The sequence below is a fragment of the Hyla sarda genome, chromosome 2 (genome assembly GCF_029499605.1).
Source record: "Hyla sarda isolate aHylSar1 chromosome 2, aHylSar1.hap1, whole genome shotgun sequence".
Lineage (NCBI taxonomy): Eukaryota > Metazoa > Chordata > Amphibia > Anura > Hylidae > Hyla > Hyla sarda.
The window spans coordinates 63,182,037-63,204,677 of NC_079190.1; the positions used below are offsets into that span (position 1 = coordinate 63,182,037).

Here is a 22,641-nt window from a genome sequence, read left to right on the forward strand (position 1 = left end):
CATTATTCCAGGACAATTCTGAAGCAAGAGTACGGAATTGTACGGCATACTCGCCAACGGAAGAATTACCCTGGACCAGGTTCAACAGGGCAGTCTCAGCAGAAGAGGCTCGGGCAGGTTCCTCAAAGACACTTCGGATTTCCGAGAAGAAGGAGTGTACAGAGGCAGTGACGGGGTCATTGCGGTCCCAGAGCGGTGTGGCCCATGACAGGGCTTTTCCGGACAGAAGGCTGACTACGAAAGCCACTTTAGACCTTTCAGTGGGAAACAGGTCCGACATCATCTCCAGATGCAGGGAACACTGGGAAAGAAAGCCACGGCAAAACTTAGAGTCCCCATCAAATTTATCCGGCAAGGATAGGCGTAGCCCAGGAGAGGCCACTCGCTGCGGAGGAGGTGCAGGAGCTGGCGGCGGAGATGACTGCTGAAGCTGTGGTAGTAACTGTTGTAGCATAACGGTCAGTTGAGACAGCTGTTGGCCTTGTTGCGCTATCTGTTGTGACTGCTGGGCGACCACCGTGGTGAGGTCAGCGACAACTGGCAGAGGAACTTCAGCGGGATCCATGGCCGGATCTACTGTCACGATGCCGGCTGGCAGGTAGTGGATCCTCTGTGCCAGAGAGGGATTGGCGTGGACCGTGCTAGTGGACCGGTTCTAAGCCACTACTGGTTTTCACCAGAGCCCGCCGCAAAGCGGGATGGTCTTGCTGCGGCGGTAGTGACCAGGTCGTATCCACTAGCAACGGCTCACCTCTCTGGCTGCTGAAGATAGGCGCGGTACAAGGGAGTAGGCAGAAGCAAGGTCGGACGTAGCAGAAGGTCGGGGCAGGCAGCAAGGATCGTAGTCAGGGGCAACGGCAGAAGGTCTGGAAACACAGGCAAGGAACACACAAGGAACGCTTTCACTGGCACTAAGGCAACAAGATCCGGCAAGGGAGTGCAAGGGAAGTGAGGTAATATAGGGAAGTGCACAGGTGATAACCCTAATTGGAACCACTGCGCCAATCAGCGGCGCAGTGGCCCTTTAAATCGCAGAGACCCGGCGCGCGCGCGCCCTAGGGAGCGGGGCCGCGCGCGCCGGGACAGAACAGACGGGGAGCGAGTCAGGTAGGGGAGCCGGGGTGCGCATCGCGAGCGGGCGCTACCCGCATCGCGAATCGCATCCCGGCTGGCAGCGGGATCGCAGCGCCCCGGGTCAGAGGACGTGACCGGAGCGCTGCAGCGGAGGGAGTGAAGCGAGCGCTCCGGGGAGGAGCGGGGACCCGGAGCGCTCGGCGTAACATCAATGGTAACAGGAGCCGTCCTGGAAGATTGGAAATTAGCAAATGTTGTGCCCATTCACAACAAAGGTAGTAAGTAGGAATCAAGCAACTATAGGCCAGTAAGTCTGACATCAATAGTGGGGAAATTAATGGAAACCCTACTAAAGTATAGGATTGTGGAACATCTAAAATCCCATGAATTGCAAGATGAAAAACAACATGGGTTTACTTCAGGGAGATCATGTCAAACAAATCTTATTGATTTTTTTGACTGGGTGACTAAAATAATAGATGGCGGAGGGGCAGTAGACGTCGCATATCTAGATTTTAGTAAGGCTTTTGACACTGTCCCACATAGCAGACTTATCAATAAACTACAGTCATTGAGCTTGGACTCCAATATTGTTGAGTGGATTAGGCAGTGGCTGAGTAACAGACAACAGAGGGTTGTAGTCAATGGAGAATATTCAGAGCAAGGTCTTGTCACCAGTGGGATACCTCAGGGATCTGTACTGGGACCAATATTGTTTAATATCTTCATTAGCGATATTACAGAAGGCCTCGATGGTAAGGTATGTCTTTTTGCTGATGACACAAGGATATGTAACAGGGTTGATGTTCCTGGAGGGATCAGCCAAATGGAAAAGGATTTAGGCAAACTAGAAGAATGGTCAGAGCTCTGGCAACTGAAATTTTATGTGGATAAGTGCAAGATAATGCACCTGGGGTGTAAAAATCCTCGGGCAGAATATAGATTATTTGACACAGCCCTGACCTCAGTATCTGAGGAGAGGGATTTAGGAGTAATTATTTCAGAAGACTTAAAGGTAGGAAGACAATGTAATAGAGCAGCAGGAAACACTAGCAGTAGAAAGAGAGAAGTGCTCATGCCGCTGTACAGAACACTGGTGAGACCTCAATTGGAGTATTGTGCGCACTACTGGAGGCCGTATCTCCAGAAGGATATAGATACTCTAGAGAGAGTTCAAAGAAGAGCTACTAAACTAGTACATGGATTGCAGGATAAAACTTACCAGGAAAGGTTAAAGGACCTTAACATATATAGCTTGGAAGGAAGAAGAGACAGAGGGGATATGATAGAGACTTTTAAATACATAAAGGGAATCAACACGGTAAAGGAGGAGAGCATATATAAAAGAAGAAAAACTACCACAAGAGGACATAGTTTTAAATTAGAGGGGCAAAGGTTTAAAAGTAATATCAGGAAGTATTACTTTACTGAGAGAGTAGTGGATGCATGGAATAGCCTTCCTGCAGAAGTGGTAGCTGCAAATACAGTGAAGGAGTTTAAACATGCATGAGATAAGCATAAGACTATCCTTCATATAAGATAGGGCCAGGGACTATTCATAGTATTCAGATTATTGGGCAGACTAGATGGGCCAAATGGTTCTTATCTGCCGACACATTCTATGTTTCTATGTTTCTATGATAAGTACTGGAAGGATTAATATTTTTAAATAGAAATAATTTACAAATCTGAAGAGGGCGACTGTGCACCGCAGGCAAGGAGGGTAGGAGGATCTCGGCAGCAGTGGTGTGTGGATGGCGGTGGGGGGTGGGATGAACCAGGTGGCAAGGTGTGGAGTGGTGCTCACATAGAGCCTGAATAGCGTAGTAAAACGTATATAAAAAGAAGAAATAGGAGCACACACCTGTATATCTTGCTTGAAGTGGTTTTATTCCAGAAGGTACAAATCCAACATCCCGACACCCCTACACCAGACAGAGCCGGAGCGGCAGGAGCTATTCACCTGGACCAGGTGAATAGCTCCTGCCATATCCAGCTCTGTCTGGTGTAGGGGTGTCGGGATGTTGGATTTGTACCTTCTGGAATAAAACCACTTCAAGCAAGATATACAGGTGTGTGCTCCTATTTCTTCTTTTTATATACGTAATTTACAAATCTGTTTAACTTTCTGGCACCAGTTGATTTAAAAAAAATATTTCCACCTAAGGATAAATACCGGGGCTCCCTAAAATTTTAGCCAGTGTCAAATGCATGTGGTCTAGGGATCTATACCTAAACCATGAGAATTGTGCTCAGCCTGGTGTCCGTGTATATGCGCCAGCCCAGCGGTATCTCATCATGAAGAGCGTATTAGAAGATTTCCTTCTATTCGATCATATTACAAGCAAGCATACCACCAGTGAACAAAAAGAAACTTCCACTAATATATTGAGCCAAATCACTTGCGGAGCCTGAAAATCCCCTTTAAGTAGTATGAAAGGTAAAGTTACACAATACAAGGGACACAGTATAGCTGTAATTTTATTTGATGTGCAACATTTAATTAAAACAAATTGGATGATGAATGGTATGGTTACATGTAATTGTTATCTTATGTCTTATGATTTGACTCATTTCTTTAACCGCTATTTATTTCAGCTGGGCCCAGACACCATTTATATAATTTTTATTGAAAGCTCCATTATAGTTCATCCATTCTCAATACTATGCAGCTGCTTTTCATTGTTATTCATTAATCATTCTACAAGAGAAACCCCACAATAAAGAGAAATCACTATGTTCTAAACCTTCAGCTTTTCTCTTTAATCAGTATTAATACAGTTTATATTCCGCACATTAAGTCAAGATCTCCTTGAAGTCATTCACGTCTACAATGCAGGCTAATATATACTTAGCTTTTCATGCTTTACATTACTGTACATGCATTGTAGTCGTACCACAGTAAGGTTTGACTTTTTCCCACTATTCACATTGATTTTATTAGTTGCACATCATGTAGTCATTAGATCTTCAGAGATATTCTACACCTTTTGGGTCAAGACCAAAGACAACATGGTATGATGAGAGGATCGTCTTCTTGCAAAACTGATATTCTGCTCCTAATCCTAAATGATGTTGTATTCCAAATAAAAACATCTGACATTATTTTGGATTTGGTTGTATAAATGATAAATCCAGGGTCAGGGAATGAAGTAATCTGACAATGCACCATTACCGGTCTTCAGATGACCATACACTAGGGAGTAGACATGTAGACAGGATGGGCTGATGATCTTCTGTATATGGGGTCTGCCGACTATTTTCTTATATCAGATGTTGGAAAAGGAGTATTCCAGTCTGTTACATTTTCATTTTCACATTCAATAACCTTTGTTCCCTATCCTGTCCTTTCCTATAAGCTGTACTTGTGTATTTCTTTTGCTTCAGTAGACAATGCACGCCGCTTCATGCACAGGGAGAGACGATTGTACGGGGGGCGGTATTTGGGTCCCAGGACAAGTACCATAAACAAAAACGTATCTCCTATCCGAAGGATAGGGGATAACTTTTAGATCGCGGGGGGTCCAAGTGCGGGGGCGATCTTCTGTTTGGAGCCCCCGTTCTCCAGCACAGGGACGTGTCACGACCCCCGCCCGCTTCGGGCGGGGGTCGTGACACACCCCTGTGCTGAAGAACGGAGGCTCCAAACAGGAGATCGCGGGGGGCCCTAGCGCTCAGACCCCGCACGATCTAAAACTTTTGTTCATGATACTTATCCTTTAAACCCCAACTGTCAGCCGATACCATAGTAAATAGTCTTTTTTTTTTTTACTTTTTATTGTATGTGAATCAACAGCAGATATCAGCTGATAGGGAAGCATCAATTTAAGTAGGGTGGTCCAGATGGGTCATCTACCTTAAAGATTACCTATCATTTTAAAGGAGTACTCCGGTGCAGGAACATTTATCCCCCATCCAAAGGATTCGACTGCTGGGGCCTCACTGATCTCCTGCAAGTCACCCTGGCAGTCCGCAGAAACAGGTCGACCCCCGTACAAAGCAGCAGCTGACACGCCCCCTCCATGTATCTCTATGGGAGATCCGGAGATACCTGAACACTGTATCTTCAGCTCTCCCATAGAGATACATGGAGGCGGCGTGTCGGCCACTTCGTGCGGGGGTCAACACACCCTGTTTCCGTGGACTGCTGTAGAGTGTTCCTGCACAAGAGTACTCCTTTAACAAACTTCTGACATGTCATAGTTTTGATTAGTGGGGGTTTGAGTGCTGACACCATTTGTTAAATTTAGGACGCAGAAGCGCTTTGCTGAGTACTGAGCCCATTCATTTTTGCTAGAAAGGATAAAGGAAAGGACCAGTGAATGGAGGATTCATTTTACATTGTTATTTACAATTGGTCACTAGGGTGACCTCTGGTATCCATTTTTCCCATTTACCAAAAATAATAATAAAACGTAACTTTTGAAGCCAAAAAGTTTAAAAATATCTAGCACACAGTTCTCCTGCTGCCTCTGTATCTGAATTAATGCAGCTTTGCTCCGTAAATAGTAATTGGAATGGTGGTATAGCTGCAGACTATACCTATATCTGAGGAGAACTGCGGCAGAACTTAAAAACATAGACGCATTGGCCCGTCCGACGTTTCGCCACAGGCAGTGGCTTTGTCAAGGACTTGTGGGCAATGGCCGTTCATTTTTGCTAAGCACATAGGCCGACATTTCTCATTGTCTTTTGTGTCTAGAAAAGGCGCACAAAAGGCACAAGCAGAGTTTATTTGCACCTTTTTTGCACCTTTTGGTTTACACATTTCTGTTGATTTTGAGTTGTAATCCAATGATTTTGGCAAAACATGTGATATGGGCGGCTTTTATGAACTGTGCCTTTTTGTGAAAAGGCACAAAAAAAGGCACAAAGCCACTAAAAAGTCTCTAAAACTACACCAGCCCAGACTTCGCTTAGCTTTTTGGTGTATGTGAAAAGAAAAATTTCAGAAAATGTGACCTGCACAAAATTTATCAAATGCTCTGTGACCATTTAATACATTTGGTGTTCCTACACATTACCAGCACACAAAAAAAGGTGTAAAAAATGCTTCACTTACACCTACAATGATAAATGCTTTACTTACACCTACAATGATATATGCTTCACTTACACCTACAATGATAAATCCCAGCCATTGTGTTCAGATTTATAGAAAGACTATAGGACTTCCTCTTCCTCTAGCCATAAGTGGGGTCTCAGCATCCATGTCCCCACCGATCAAATCACCGATGAAGAGTTACAATACCTTATTAGAAAAGCTTTTGATCTCAGAACTTTGATCAGATATTAAATGGGCCCTGTCATTTGAAAAAAAAACAACTTTTATATAATGTAAATAAAATTATTATATGTATATTTATAATACATTGGTTAAAAAAGGTGTATATTTTTGGGTGAAATGTTCCATACTTCTTACCACTAGGGGTCCTTCTACTGTACAGAACACTGTCTTGTCCTTGCAGCTATTGCCTGTGTGTACCAAGACATAACACAGGAAGTGTAAAAGCAGGACTCATGGCTTGTCAATCATCGTGCTTTGTGAACCTGAGGCCTGTAACAAAACCTCAGTGTGCAGCCAGTTGTCAGCTCTGAGGAGTGAGGGAGGAAGTTCTCACATGAGATAAGAGGGCAAGTAAGGGAATGCCCCCTCCTCCTCAGTGAACTGCATGCAGTGTGAGTGACCTAAACAAGGGAATTAGGAGCCATAAAAGGATGAAAACTAGGATTAAATCACAGACAGGAACAGCAGCAGTTAAAGAGTAAGCCTGGAGCATTTTATTTTAGCTTCTGTCAGGTCCACTTTAAAGGGGTAGTCAACTGGAAAACATTTTTCTTTAAATCAACTGGTGCAAGAAAGTTAAACAGATTTGTACTTCTATTTAAAAATCATACTACAGAGAAAGTTCTATTCTTTTTGAATTTCCTTTCTGTCTGACCACAGTGCTCTCTGCTGACACCTCTGTCCATGTCAGGAACTGTCCAGAGCAGGAGAGGTTTGCTATGGGGATTTGCTTCCAATCTGGACAGTTCCTAAAATGGACAGAGGTGTCAGCAGAGAGCACTGTGGTCAGACAGAAAAGAAATTAAAAAATAAAAGAAATTCCTTTGCAGTATACAGGCGCTGATAAGTACTGGAAGGATTAATATTTTTCAATAGAAGTTGTTTACAAATCAGTTTAACTTTCTGGCACCAGTTGAATTAAATAAAAATGTATTCGAGTGGAGTACCCCTTTAAGAATCTCAGTACTCCAGAAATGGAGTCATTTGTGTCACCTCCTCTATTATTTCATTGTAATTCTATACTTGAACTTGCAGAATAATGATAATTTTTTATGTAGTTGCTGATAGATTCTACATATGTGTCAAGGTTCCTATAATCTGAATTTTCTCTAATACATCATTTATGTCCATGGCTAATAGACACCACGATCCCTTAGGGAGTGATTAAAGTGTCTGAGGTACGATCTGAACTGTAATAAATCTGAAGTGCTTATGTTATTCCCTTCTACGTTACGGCAGAACTTTTGCAATGTGATCCAAGTGTTGCTAGGTCTGCATTCCGAGCTGCCGCGAAATGGAGAAGGGTTTAGAAATGCGCAAAGTGTTACAGTGGGGTTTATACATCAGAATTTAGAATGTAGGAAGCCATGATGTCTTCTGAGAAGTGGGAGCATGTAGACCAGTGGTCTCAAACTGTGGCCCCCCAGTAGTGTTGCTCGTGAATATTTGCAATGTGAATTTTATTTGCGAATATCGCATATTCGCGAATTCGCGAATATTCGCGAATATAGCACTATATATTCGCAATTACGAATATTCAGGTTTTTTTTCACAGTACACATCACAGTGATCATCCCGCTCTGCTTCCAGCTTGTGTGGTGTAAAGAAGGCTCTAATACTACTGTGTGAGACTGGCGTGCAAATTTTCGCATATGCTAATTTTCGTATATGCGATTTTTCGCATATGTGAAAATAAAACGTGAATATTAGGAATATGCGAATTTAGCGATTATATGACGAATATTCGTCCATATATTCGTGAAATATCACGAATTCGAATATGGCCTATGCCGTGCAACACTACCCCCCAGATGTTGCAAAACTTCAACTCCCAGCATGCCCGGACAGCCGCTGGCTGTCCGGGCATGCTGGGAGTTGAAGTTTTGCAACATCTGGAGGGCCACAGTTTGGGACCATTAATGTAGACACATACTTACAGGACAATGTCTAAAATGGGTTAAAGGGGTACTCTGGTGGAAAACTTTTTTTTTATTTTTTAAATCAACTGGTGCCAGAAAGTTAAACAGATTTGTAAATTACTTCTCTTAAAAAATCTTAATCTTTCCAGTACTTTTTAGGGTCTGTACACTACAGAGGAAATGGTTTTGGTCTTTTTGGAACACAGTGCTCTTTGCTGACATCATGACCACAGTGCTCTCTGCTGACATCTCTGTCCATTTTAGGAACTGCATATGCAACCAGAGCAGCATATGTTTGCTATGGGGATTTTCTCCTACTCTGGACAGTTCTTAAAATGGCCAGAGATGTCAGCAGAGAGCACTGTGGTCATGATGTCAGCAGAGAGCTCTGTGTTCCAAAAAGAAAACCATTTCCTCTGTAATATTCCGCAGCTAATAAGTACTGGAAGGATTAAGATTTTTTAGTAGAAGTAATTTACAAATCTGTTTAACTTTCTGGCATCCGTTTATTTAAAAAAAAAAGTTTTCCACTGGAGTACCCCTTTAATTGGGGGCGGGGGGGGGGGGGGGGGGGGGAATAATCTTTGCTCCTTATTGGAATTTCACTGGATTCAGAGATATTTCTCACTCATGTTATAAAGCTTTATGTCAAGAATATTTTGCACTTATAAAGAGCTAATGTTACTTTTCCAATATCTGTTATGTACATTATCTGGGGGGCTATTGGCTCTCACTGAGGAGTGGTGTATGGTATCTAACAGGCAGTGTTTCATGGGAAAAAATATTCAAATTAGATCCCCTGCAGAAAAGGAAAACTGTCTCTCTAGTGCCACCTATAGGTAGATAACCTGTTACACAGCCTGGAAATGTAACTGAAGCAGTGGTGTACATAGATTAAAGGGGGTCCCATAGAAAATAGCAAATATTAAAATGGGTCTCTTATGATGGTGTCTTATTTTGCCCCATGGGACAGAAAGGTCTGTTGTTTATACTACTTGTTTTCCATGGCCCATTGGTCAATACCCCCTAAATTTATTTTGCTGTCAGTGCAGTTTCCTGTAGAGAGCACAGTTTCTTACTAATAGATAAAGTAATGGACCAATCATGGAGGGGCCTCTCTCTCCAAGGGCCCCATGGCAGCTGCATGGTCTAGCGATACATGGAAAGGGGTGTATTGGCCACCACTTAGTGTGGGGGTCGACATGTCCCATTCCTGTGGACTGGGTGCCTTGCAGTTGATCACAGGGGGTCCCAGCAGTCTCATATTATATTATGTGAGAACAAGTCTCGGTGGAGACCAGAGGGTATTGCTTTTCGCAGGTCTGGAGGTGGTCCATATATCTAAAGACGGCAGTGATCACCATAAAATATTACTTAAGAAAGAAGCCACCTGGATTTTACAAACCAATGCCATGGGTCTCCCGGGCTTAAATGAAAAATTGACATGAGTATCTTTTTGTAAATTGTTTCTTTGTAAATGTGTCTCTTTCTTGCTAAGTTGACACTTGTCCGTGATTTTATTATTATTATTGTTGTTCCCTCTTTTTCGTTACTTTGGTACCTATTCACTTTTCTTTGCCTATAGCCCGGTTCAGGTTTTTGATGTCTCCTGAAGTGTTTCAGGTTGCATTGCGCCTGTGCTCCGCCATTGTCAGCGTTCTGAGCACTGTGCGCATGTGTTAGAAAGGTGTTGTTAGCTGTTGCCGTGATGGCGTGCGTGCCGGAAGAAGCTGCCGGTGAAACACAGTGTTGCTCTGTCTCTTTGGACTGCTTCAGTCCTTGCTGTCCTATTGCACCCGCTCCACAATAAAGAAACCCTGCATATTACAGTGAGTGCCGCTACTTTTGTCTACTATCGGGCCAGTTTTGCATTCAGTTTGCTTTGCGAGCACCGCTGTTTGGGACGGATTAGAGGAGGTTGCCCAGTGCTTTTTGTTCAGTATTGTGGTTATCCAGGAGTGCTTGTCGGGACTTTGGTGGTGCTCATCTTCCTTGTTCTATTCCCCATTATCCATTGGGTCTCATATTATGGTGTCTTATTTTGCCCCCAGAGGACAGAAAGGTCTTGTGTTTATTCCCCCTTGCTTTCCATGACCCATTGGTCAAAATCCCCCTCCATTAATTTGCTGACAATGCAGTTCCCCGAAGAGAAATAGATACTAGTTACTAATAGATTTACTAATAGATAAGGAAATGGGACCAATCATGGAGGGCCCCTCTCTCTAAGGGCCCCATAACAGCTGCATGGTTTGCGGTGCTATGGTATGTTCGCCCTTGAACTGAGGATATTATCAAAATCCAACACCAATCTGTAGACAGCTTTTTTGGTTCTTGCCCCTTCTGGGGGTAATTAGATCTCACTGAGGAGATTCGGCCGGTGTATGGAGTCTAAAGTGCTACAGAATATGTTGGCAATATATATATATAATGAAATATTATTACTATTATCATCCTGTCCCTACCTCTACGTAGTGAGATGTTTGGAGGCAGATGGTGACAGGCCGGTGATTGTAAGGACACTTATCACTTCTCTCTTGTTTGTGCAGGGTGAGTGGGCTGACAGGTGCATATAATACTACACGTTCTTACAATGTATTCCTATTTATAACCTTGACAATACAGGTACAGGGAGGTTAACTTATAATGCAGTCATCCAGCGACCTTCACAGAACACATCCTGTGTGACTGTCATGAGTAGGCAGCAGATAACATAGAAAGCATAAAAACCCTGAGAATGCACTCAAGGGGGAAAATACAAAGAAAATAAAAATGTGATAATCCAACTAAAACTAGATTTAAAAAAACGTGGTCTCAAATGGCTGGAGGTGCTCAACCCCAAATGCGGTTGTGCATTTATACTGGGGAAGCAGATCCTGCCCTTGTAGTCCGTTGCTAGGGGCGATCCCCAGCATAAAAATGCATATAATGGAGGATGCCTGCAGCGGACTACAAGTGCCACAATAGAATCCTATACCAGATAAACAGTGTGGATGTGTAACAATTAGAATAATACAAAACTTCTCCTTCTCCTTCTCCTTTTTGTATTATTCTAATTGTTACACATCCACACTGTTTATCTGGTGTAGGATTCTATTGTGGCACTTGTAGTCCACTGCAGGCATCCTCCATTGTATGCATTTTTATGCTGGAGATCGCCCTTAGCAACGGACTACAAGGGCAGGATCTGCTCCCCCAGTATAAATGCACAACTGCATTTGGGGTTGAGCACCTCCAGCCATTTGAGACCACGTTTTTTTTGTTGTTGTTTGAAAATTTATACTTGGAGGTGTGTAAACTCCATGGGGGAGATTTATCAAAACCTGCGCAAAGGAAAAGTTGCTCAGTCGCCCATAGCAACCAATCAGATCGCTTCTTTCATTTTGCAGAGGCCTTGTAAAAAATGAAAGAAGCGAGCTGATTGGTTGCCATGGGCAACTGGACAACTTTTCCTTTGCACAGGTTTTGCTAAATCTCCCCCCATGTGTTAATGCACCTTGAATATCTTCCAGGCAGCATTAGGGTTGCACCTGTGAGGCCATGCACCTATATCAGCCAACTTGGATGGGGCTTGTAGCCTGTCTCTCCCTCCTCCCATTGTATGTGTGCTCAGTCACGCTGGAGGGAACTGGGAGCAGGCTACATGTCGACCTAGTGCTGCTGTAATTGCCCACTGGCCTCTGGTTTTTGCTTATCACGCACAGGTAGGATGAGCGTTAGGTCCCGTGCCATCTGAGAAACCTTGGCGTTGGTGTGCGGGCTCTGGTGTGTCCTTAATATAAGGATACACTGGCGAATGTCTCAATTTTAACATCAGTGTTGAGGGATTAGCCAATGTCATTGTATCCATCTACCACAGTAGTGCACCTACATTTCTGTATTGTAAAACTAGATAAACCAGATACAATCCAGAGCTTTATTATTTAGTAAATAGGTCATTTTGTGCTGATTCTTGTAATGGAAGCTGGGAGTAACTAGACTTTATAGTTTACCCTTCATGACCAAGTAAAAGGTGCAGTTCAGTACTGAGCCCCCTATCACTATGAACTCCGGACCATTGACCTGGTCTGCTCCTTTAGTAAGTATGACACTAACACAAATTAATATTGTAAAACAAAATATTCATTTGGATTTAAAAGAACAGTAACGTGAATAATTTTTTTCACAGATTTCAATGGCTTCCTTACCTTTCTATACACTCTTTAACAATGGCAAAATTTCCATCCCCTATTGTTCTTCCAACTTTATATCTCTCTGCTATAGACACTGGTACCTGGAATCCTTCATCCATAATATCTGAAACATAAATGTGGGTACATAGGCCAACAGGTCACCATGTAAATGAAACATTTTATAATAGGTTTATATAGTCACAAAAAATGACGACATTAGGAAGACTATCACCTATCTATCTCATATCTATTTCTCCATTATTTATCAGTCTACTAATATATATCTGTACACCCACCTCTATCCTATTTACCACAGCCTATTGAGCTATAAACAGAACAGTAGCACAGCGTGACCACCAGGTGGCAAGCGTGTCTCATAACAGTGTGAAATACATCTTTATATTCTGAAAAAATACAATTTCTGTAATTTTTATAGATGGTTATAAGCAACATAGTTACCGATTCTCCTCTGTATAGTTTATATTGAGGTAGACTTCAATAAGCATTTATCTAGTTCTTCATATATATAACAAAAACTTCAGAAGGGTGGGTGGCTACACACTATGAGGGTATATATGCTGGATCTGTGCCGAGGTACTGAGTTGCACTATACCCGTAGTGCCAAATGATAAAAATAATTATTTATTATTTAATATTAGTCCTATATAGGCCCATCTCCTTGTGTTGGGCATTTTACTGTAAGACTTATTCCTCATATTTATTTCATTTCATTTTTTTTTTTTATTTCTCTTATTATTATTTTTATTCTACAAACATATTCTGTCTTTTCATTTTAAATGTTTTTTCTATTTTTCCACACATTCACCCCATATACTTCATCCCATTTTAGTCCACTTTAGTTGAAAATGGTTGTATTACTGGTACTTATAGAGATATAGCTGGTTAAATATTCATGTTTGCATCAAATTTATTTTATTTTATTCTGTATTGTATATTATTTTACTAAAAATATTACCATTATCACTATTTTATGGGTTAATACATGATCTCCATAATAACCCTCATTCATTTTGTGTTTTAAAGCATATATTAGTATGGTAAGAGAATACAACTCCTAATCCTAATGAGCGAAATCCGTAACATGTATTTTCATCACCATTATGCACATGCCAATCAGGATGGCACTCTGTGTAGGGTCATGTATACTTAGCCATTGATAAAGGGGGACCCCATAGATCTGATGCTAAGATCTGTCACCTTCATTATCATCCACGTACACTCCTTGCAAGCGCTGCAATTCCCTTAAAGGGGTACTCCTGTGGAAAACTTTTTTTTTAAAATCAACTGGTGCCAGAAGTTAAACAGATTTTTAAATTACTTCTATAAAAAAAAATCTTAATCCTTCCAGTACTTATCAGCTGCTGAATACTACAGAGGAAATGGTTTTCATCAAGACAGAGCTCTCTGCTGATATCTCTGTCCATTTTAAGAACTGTCCAGAGTAGGAGAAAGTCCCCATAGAAAACATATGCTGCTCTGGACAGTTCTTAAAATGGACAGAGATGGTAGCAGAGAGCGCTGTGATCGTGATGTCTGCAGAGAGCTCTGTGTTCCAAAAAGAAAACCATTGTAGTATACAGACCCTAAAAAGTACTGGAAAGATTAAGATTTTTTAATAGAAGTCATTTAAAAATCAGTTTAACTTTCCGGCACCAGTTGATTTAAAAAAAAATGTTTTCCACGGTAGTACCCCTTTAACAGTGTACCACCGCATAGTGTGATACACGCCCAAAGCAGCAACAGCCGCACGAGGACGCCGCTGCCTGGACCACTCCCACTAGCTCTGCTGCCTGGACTTACTACCACAGAGCCGGACGCTGTTCAGTCCCACCCAGAGGACATCCAGAGGACACCTAAAGTCTGCACTACCCCACAGCAGTATTCTATAGACTGGCATGTCTTACCAGCAGCTGCCAGTCTCCACGCCAGCACGGCAATCCATCACCGCAACTGGAAGTTGCGCATCGTGCTAGGACAGCAGGTAACATCAGCCAGCAGGCCGGGTGCGAACCTGTGCCAACCTACAAGCCAACTACATATTCCTTGCATCAACTTGCATATATTCATAGATTTGCACTATGAACTGTTACTTTTAGATGAACCAATGCTAAAAAAGGGAACCTGAACACTTCACCTTGTGATTAACCCCATTAAGGACCATGCCCATTTTCACCTTAAGGACCAGGCCAATTTTATTTTTGCATTTTTGTTTTTTCCTCCTCTCCTTCTAAAATCCATAACTCTTTTATATTTCCATCTACAGACCCATATAAGGGCTTGTTTTTTGCGTGACCAATTGTACTTTGTAATAAAACCTCTTATTTTACCATAAAAAGTACAGCGTACCCAAAAAAATATTTTTTTAGGGAGTAAATTTTAACGAAAACCACAATTTTGCACATTTTGGAGGGTTTTGTTTTCACACAGTACATTTTACGGTAAAAATGACGTGTTCTTTATTCTGTGGGTCAATACGATTAAAATGATACCCATGGCTAGATACTTTTATATTTTTGTACCGCTTAAAAAAAATCTAAAACTTTTTGTACAACATCAGTAATCTAAAATCGCCCTATTTTGACCACCTATAACTTTTTTATTTTTCCATATATAGGGTTGTATGAGGGCTCATTTTTTTTTAGCTGTCATCTGTAATTTTTATCGATACCACATTTGCAAATATAACACTTTTAGAAAATTTTTTATAAATTTTTTGGGGAATAAAATGTGACAAAAAAGCAGAATTTTTGAACTTTTTGTTATTTTTTACGTTTACACCGTTCACCATACGGGATCATTAAAATTATATTTTGATTGTTTGGACATTTACGCACGCGGTGATACCAAATATGTTTATAAAAATAAAATTACGCTTTTTGGGGGTAAAATGGGAAAAACTGACTATTTTTATCGGGGGAGGGGATTTTTTTTTTTTTTACATTTTTCACATTTTTTTTGGGCACTTTTTATGTCCCCATAGGGGACTATCTATAGCAATCATTAGATTGCTAATACTGTTCAGTGCTATGCATAGGGCATAGCACTGATCAGTTTCATCGGTGATCTTCTGCTCTGGTCTGCTCGATCTCAGACCAGGAGACGGACGAGGCAGGTGAGGGGACCCCCGGCCGCCATTACAGATGATCGGATCCCCACGGCAGTGCTGCGGGCGATCCGATCATCTATTTTAACATGTGCATTGCTGCAGATGCTGTGATCTTTGCTGATCACGGCATCTGAGGGGTTAATGGCGGACATCCGCGCGATTGCAGATGTCGGCCATTACTGGCAGCCGGAACCTGCCATGTATGACGTGAGCATCGCTCCGATGCTCACGGTCATACACAGGATGTAAATGTACGTCCTGGTGCGCTAAGTACCTCCACACCAGGACGTACATTTACATTCGTGGTCATTAAGGGGTTAATAACAACACCATATATATATGTATATATACATATATATATATATATATATATATATATATATATATTTTCTAGAGCATTCACTTAAAGCATACCTGTCAGATCCCACAAAATAAAAAAAACAGTTATGGGTTACTCAGTACCTCATCCTGATCATCTACATGTAATTTTGTGTCTCTATCACCCATATTTCACAAAAAAATTGCATATTACAGCTGCTCAATGTCTTTTCCATCTTGTCAAAGGGAGGGTGTGTGTCCATCTCTTGCCTGCACTGTGATGACTCCTCCCCCCTCCCTCATGCTGCCGACAGCTTTTGCAAAACTACAACTCCCAGCATGCCCAGACATCCTTTGACTGTCCAGGCATGCTTGAAATTGTAGTTTTGCAACAGCTGGAGGCACATGATTGATATAACTCTGTGTTACAGCAGTGTTGCTGCAGGCTGTGTTCCTCCTGTAGCCTTGTCAATCAGCTATCTCGTGTCCATGACCCTTGGACACACTCATGCTGCTGTGGGACTCTTCTGTATCCTAAGAGGTATGGGGACCTCTAAAGGTGGGATTTTTGAAGGCAGTTTTCTATAATAAAATGCATATATATATATTTTTTTTTAAGTATATTAGAATTGTTTTGCCAAGATGTACAACATATAAAAAGTTTTTATATCTGACAGTGCCCATTTAAATGCATATGACTCCGGATCTCTGGTCCCCATTTTACCATGAGACCACAGGCACTGCCCCAATGCCTGAATGGTCAGCTCACTCCTGGTTTCTATATAAGGTGTATTCAGATGGTTAAAATAAGGTGTATTCAGATGGTTATAATATACTATATAAAGTGCATTTAGATGGTTACAATATTATTCAGATGGCTATAATATACCATATAAGGTGTATCAATATGGCTATAATATACTATATAAGGTTTATTCAGATGGTTATAATATACTATATAAGGTTTATTCAGATGGTTATAATATACTATATAAGGTGTATCAATATGGCTATAATATACTATATAAGGTGTATCAATATGGCTATAATATACTATATAAGGTGTATTCAGATGGTTATAATATACTATATAAGGTGTATCAATATGGCTATAATATACTATATAAGGTGTATCAATATGGCTATAATATACTATATAAGGTGTATTCATATGGCTATAACATACTATATAAGGTGTATTCAGATGGTTATAATATACTATATAAGGTGTATTCAGATGGTTATAATATACTATATAATGTGTATTCAGATGGTTATAATATACTATATAATGTGTATTCAGGTGGTTATAATATACTATATAAGGTGTATTCATATGGCTATAACATACTATATAAGGTGTATTCATATGGCTATAACATACTATATAAGGTGTATTCGTATGGCTATAATATACTATAAAAGGTGTATCAATATGGCTATAATATACTATATAAGGTGTATTCATATGGCTATAACATACTATATAAGGTGTATCAATATGGCTATAATATACTATAAAAGGTGTATCAATATGGCTATAATATACTATATAAGGTGTATCAATATGGCTATAATATACTATATAAGGTGTATCAATATGGCTATAATATACTATATAAGGTGTATCAATATGGCTATAATATACTATATAAGGTGTATCAATATGGCTATAATATACTATATAAGGTGTATTCATGTCACGATGCCGGCTGGCAGGTAGTGGACCCTCTGTGCCAGAGAGGGATTGGCGTGGACCGTGCTAGTGGACCGGTTCTAAGCCACTACTGGTTTTCACCAGAGCCCGCCGCAAAGCGGGATGGTCTTGCTGCGGCGGTAGTGACCAGGTCGTATCCACTAGCAACGGCTCACCTCTCTGGCTGCTGAAGATAGGCGCGGTACAAGGGAGTAGGCAGAAGCAAGGTCGGACGTAGCAGAAGGTCGGGGCAGGCAGCAAGGATCGTAGTCAGGGGCAACGGCAGAAGGTCTGGAAACACTGGCAAGGGACACACAAGGAACGCTTTCACTGGCACTAAGGCAACAAGATCCGGCAAGGGAGTGCAAGGGAAGTGAGGTAATATAGGGAGTGCACAGGTGATAACCCTAATTGGAACCACTGCGCCAATCAGCGGCGCAGTGGCCCTTTAAATCGCAGAGACCCGGCGCGCGCGCGCCCTAGGGAGCGGGGCCGCGCGCGCCGGGACAGAACAGACGGGGAGCGAGTCAGGTAGGGGAGCCGGGGTGCGCATCGCGAGCGGGCGCTACCCGCATCGCGAATCGCATCCCGGCTAGCAGCAGGATCGCAGCGCCCCGGGTCAGAGGACGTGACCGGAGCGCTGCAGCGGAGGAGGTGAAGCGAGCGCTCCGGGGAGGAGCGGGAACCCGGAGCGCTCGGCGTAACAGTACCCCCCCCCTTGGGTCTCCCCCTCTTCTTGGAGCCTGAGAACCTGAGGAGCAGACTTTTGTCAAGGATGTTGTCCTCAGGTTCCCAGGATCTCTCTTCAGGACCACAACCCTCCCAGTCTACTAAAAAAAAATTTTTCCCTCTGACCTTTTTGGCAGCCAAAATCTCCTTGACCGAGAAGACGTCCGAGGAGCCGGAAACAGGAGTGGGAGGAACAGATTTGGGAGAAAAACGGTTGAGGATGAGTGGTTTGAGAAGAGAGACGTGAAAGGCATTAGGGATACGAAGAGAAGGAGGAAGAAGAAGTTTATAAGAGACAGGATTAATTTGACACAAAATTTTGAAAGGACCAAGATAGCGTGGTCCCAACTTGTAGCTAGGGACACGGAAGCGGACATATTTAGCGGAGAGCCATACCTTGTCTCCAGGGGAAAAAACGGGGGGAGCTCTTCTTTTCTTATCCGCGAACCTCTTCATGCGTGAAGAAGCCTGTAAGAGAGAATTTTGGGTCTCTCTCCATATAATGGAAAGGTCACGAGAAATTTCATCCACAGCGGGCAGACCAGAGGGCAAGGGGGTAGGGAGGGGGGGAAGAGGGTGACGGCCGTACACCACGAAAAATGGGGATTTGGAGGAAGATTCAGAGACCCTGAAGTTATACGAGAATTCGGCCCATGGAAGGAGATCTGCCCAGTCATCCTGGCGGGAGGAAACAAAATGTCGCAAATAATCACCCAGGATCTGGTTAATTCTTTCTACTTGTCCATTGGACTGGGGATGATATGCAGAGGAAAAATTTAATTTAATCTTGAGTTGTTTACAGAGAGCTCTCCAGAATTTAGACACGAATTGGACCCCTCTATCCGAGACAATCTGCGTAGGCAACCCGTGAAGACGAAAAATGTGTACAAAAAATTGTTTAGCCAACTGAGGCGCAGAAGGAAGACCAGGAAGAGGAATGAAATGTGCCATTTTGGAGAATCGATCAACGACCACCCAAATAACAGTGTTGCCACGGGAAGGGGGTAAATCAGTAATAAAATCCATACCAATCAGTGACCAAGGCTGTTCGGGGACAGGCAGAGGATGAAGAAAACCAGCGGGCTTCTGGCGAGGAGTCTTATCCCGGGCACAGATAGTGCAGGCTCGCACAAAGTCCCCAACATCCGTCTCCAGAGTCGGCCACCAATAGAAGCGGGAGATGAGTTGCACAGATTTCTTGATGCCCGCATGACCTGCGAGATGGGAGGAGTGACCCCATTTGAGAATTCCGAGGCGTTGGCGTGGAGAAACAAAGGTCTTTCCTGGAGGAGTCTGCCTGATGGAGGCAGGAGAAGTGGAGATCAGGCAGTCAGGTGGAATGATGTGTTGCGGAGGGAGATCAACTTCTGAGGCATCCGAGGAACGAGAGAGAGCATCGGCTCTAATGTTCTTATCGGCAGGACGAAAGTGAATCTCAAAATTAAATCGGGCAAAGAACAGAGACCACCGGGCCTGGCGAGGATTCAGCCGTTGGGCCGACTGGAGGTAGGAGAGGTTCTTGTGGTCGGTGTAGATAATAACAGGAAATCTTGATCCCTCCAGCAGATGCCTCCATTCCTCAAGTGCTAATTTAATGGCTAGAAGCTCTCGATCCCCGATGGAGTAGTTCCTCTCCGCTGGAGAGAAGGTCCTAGAGAAAAAACCACAAGTGACAGCATGCCCGGAAGGATTTTTTTGTAGAAGAACAGCTCCAGCTCCTACTGAGGAGGCATCAACCTCCAATAGGAAGGGTTTGGAAGGGTCAGGTCTGGAGAGCACGGGAGCCGAAGAAAAGGCAGACTTGAGTTGTTTAAAGGAGTCTTCTGCTTGAGGAGGCCAGGACTTGGGATCAGCATTTTTTTTGGTTAAGGCCACGATAGGAGCCACAATGGTAGAAAAATGTGGAATAAATTGCCTGTAATAATTGGCGAACCCCAAAAAGCGTTGGATAGCACGGAGTCCGGAGGGGCGTGGCCAATTTAAGACGGCAGAGAGTTTGTCTGGATCCATCTGTAGTCCCTGGCCAGAGACCAAATATCCTAGAAAAGGAAGAGATTGGCATTCAAACAGACATTTCTCAATTTTGGCATAGAGTTGGTTGTCACGAAGTCTCTGAAGAACCATACGGACATGCTGGCGGTGTTCTTCTAGATTGGCAGAAAAAATTAGGATATCGTCCAGATATACCACAACACAGGAGTATAATAGATCACGAAAAATTTCATTGACAAAGTCTTGGAAGACGGCAGGGGCATTGCACAGTCCAAAGGGCATGACCAGATACTCAAAGTGTCCATCTCTGGTGTTAAATGCCGTTTTCCACTCGTCCCCCTCTCTGATGCGGATGAGGTTATAGGCGCCTCTTAAGTCCAATTTAGTGAAGATGTGGGCACCTTGGAGGCGATCAAAGAGTTCAGAGATGAGGGGTAAGGGGTAGCGGTTCTTAACCGTGATTTTATTAAGACCGCGGTAGTCAATGCAAGGACGTAGGGAGCCATCTTTTTTGGAGACAAAGAAAAATCCGGCTCCGGCAGGAGAGGAGGATTTACGGATAAAGCCCTTTTTTAGATTCTCCTGGACGTATTCGGACATGGCAAGAGTCTCTGGGGCAGAGAGAGGATAAATTCTGCCCCGGGGTGGAGTAGTACCCGGGAGGAGGTCGATAGGGCAATCATAAGGCCTGTGAGGAGGTAGAGTCTCAGCTTGTTTTTTGCAGAAAACATCCGCGAAGTCCATATAGGCCTTAGGGAGACCGGTTACTGGAGGAACCACAGAGTTACGGCAAGGGTTACTGGGAACCGGTTTTAGACAGTTCTTGGAACAAGAGGACCCCCAACTCTTGATCTCCCCAGTGGACCAATCCAGGGTTGGGGAATGAAGTTGAAGCCAGGGAAGTCCAAGGAGAATCTCCGAGGTGCAATTGGGGAGGACCAAAAGTTCAATCCTCTCATGATGAGATCCGATGCTCATAAGAAGGGGCTCCGTGCGGAAACGTATGGTACAGTCCAATCTTTCATTATTTACACAATTGATGTAGAGGGGTCTGGCGAGACTGGTCACTGGGATGCTGAACCTGTTGACGAGAGAGGCCAAAATAAAATTTCCTGCAGAACCAGAGTCCAAGAAGGCCACTGTAGAGAAGGAGAAGGCAGAAGCAGACATCCGCACAGGCACAGTAAGACGTGGAGAAGCAGAGTAGACATCAAGGACTGTCTCACCTTTGTGCGGAGTCAGCGTACGTCTTTCCAGGCGGGGAGGACGGATAGGACAATCCCTCAGGAAGTGTTCGGTACTAGCACAGTACAGGCAGAGGTTCTCCATACGGCGTCGTGTCCTCTCTTGAGGTGTCAGGCGAGACCGGTCGACCTGCATAGCCTCCACGGCGGGAGGCACAGGAACAGATTGCAGGGGACCAGAGGAGAGAGGAGCCGAGGAGACGAAACGCCTCGTGCGAACAGAGTCCATATCTTGGCGGAGTTCCTGACGCCTTTCAGAAAAACGCATGTCAATGCGAGTGGCTAGGTGAATAAGTTCATGTAGATTAGCAGGAATTTCTCGTGCGGCCAGAACATCTTTAATGTTGCTGGATAGGCCTTTTTTGAAGGTCGCGCAGAGGGCCTCATTATTCCAGGACAATTCTGAAGCAAGTGTACGGAATTGTACGGCATACTCGCCAACGGAAGAATTACCCTGGACCAGGTTCAACAGGGCAGTCTCAGCAGAAGAGGCTCGGGCAGGTTCCTCAAAGACACTTCGGATTTCCGAGAAGAAGGAGTGTACGGAGGCAGTGACGGGGTCATTGCGGTCCCAGAGCGGTGTGGCCCATGACAGGGCTTTTCCGGACAGAAGACTGACTACGAAAGCCACCTTAGACCTTTCAGTGAGAAACAGGTCCGACATCATCTCCAGATGCAGGGAACATTGGGAAAGGAAGCCACGGCAAAACTTAGAGTCCCCATCAAATTTATCCGGCAAGGATAAGCGTATCCCAGGAGCGGCCACTCGCTGCGGAGGAGGTGCAGGAGCTGGCGGAGGAGATGACTGCTGAAGCTGTGGTAGCAACTGTTGTAGCATAACGGTCAGTTGAGACAGCTGTTGGCCTTGTTGCGCAATCTGTTGTGACTGCTGGGCGACCACCGTGGTGAGGTCAGCGACAACTGGCAGAGGAACTTCAGCGGGATCCATGGCCGGATCTACTGTCACGATGCCGGCTGGCAGGTAGTGGACCCTCTGTGCCAGAGAGGGATTGGCGTGGACCGTGCTAGTGGACCGGTTCTAAGCCACTACTGGTTTTCACCAGAGCCCGCCGCAAAGCGGGATGG

General features: G+C 43.6%; 1 protein-coding gene across 5 annotated transcripts in view; it reads right to left on the reverse strand.

Annotated features, from left to right (window-relative positions):
* Positions 1 to 22,641, reverse strand: part of DCLK1 (doublecortin like kinase 1) — a 408,196-nt gene that overhangs the window by 80,176 nt on the left and 305,379 nt on the right. For all 5 annotated transcript variants that reach the window (XM_056561922.1, XM_056561921.1, XM_056561920.1 and 2 more), the window contains one exon: positions 12,465 to 12,573. In XM_056561922.1, the coding sequence (XP_056417897.1) occupies positions 12,465 to 12,573 (109 nt within the window). The remainder of the gene's footprint in view (positions 1 to 12,464; positions 12,574 to 22,641) is intronic.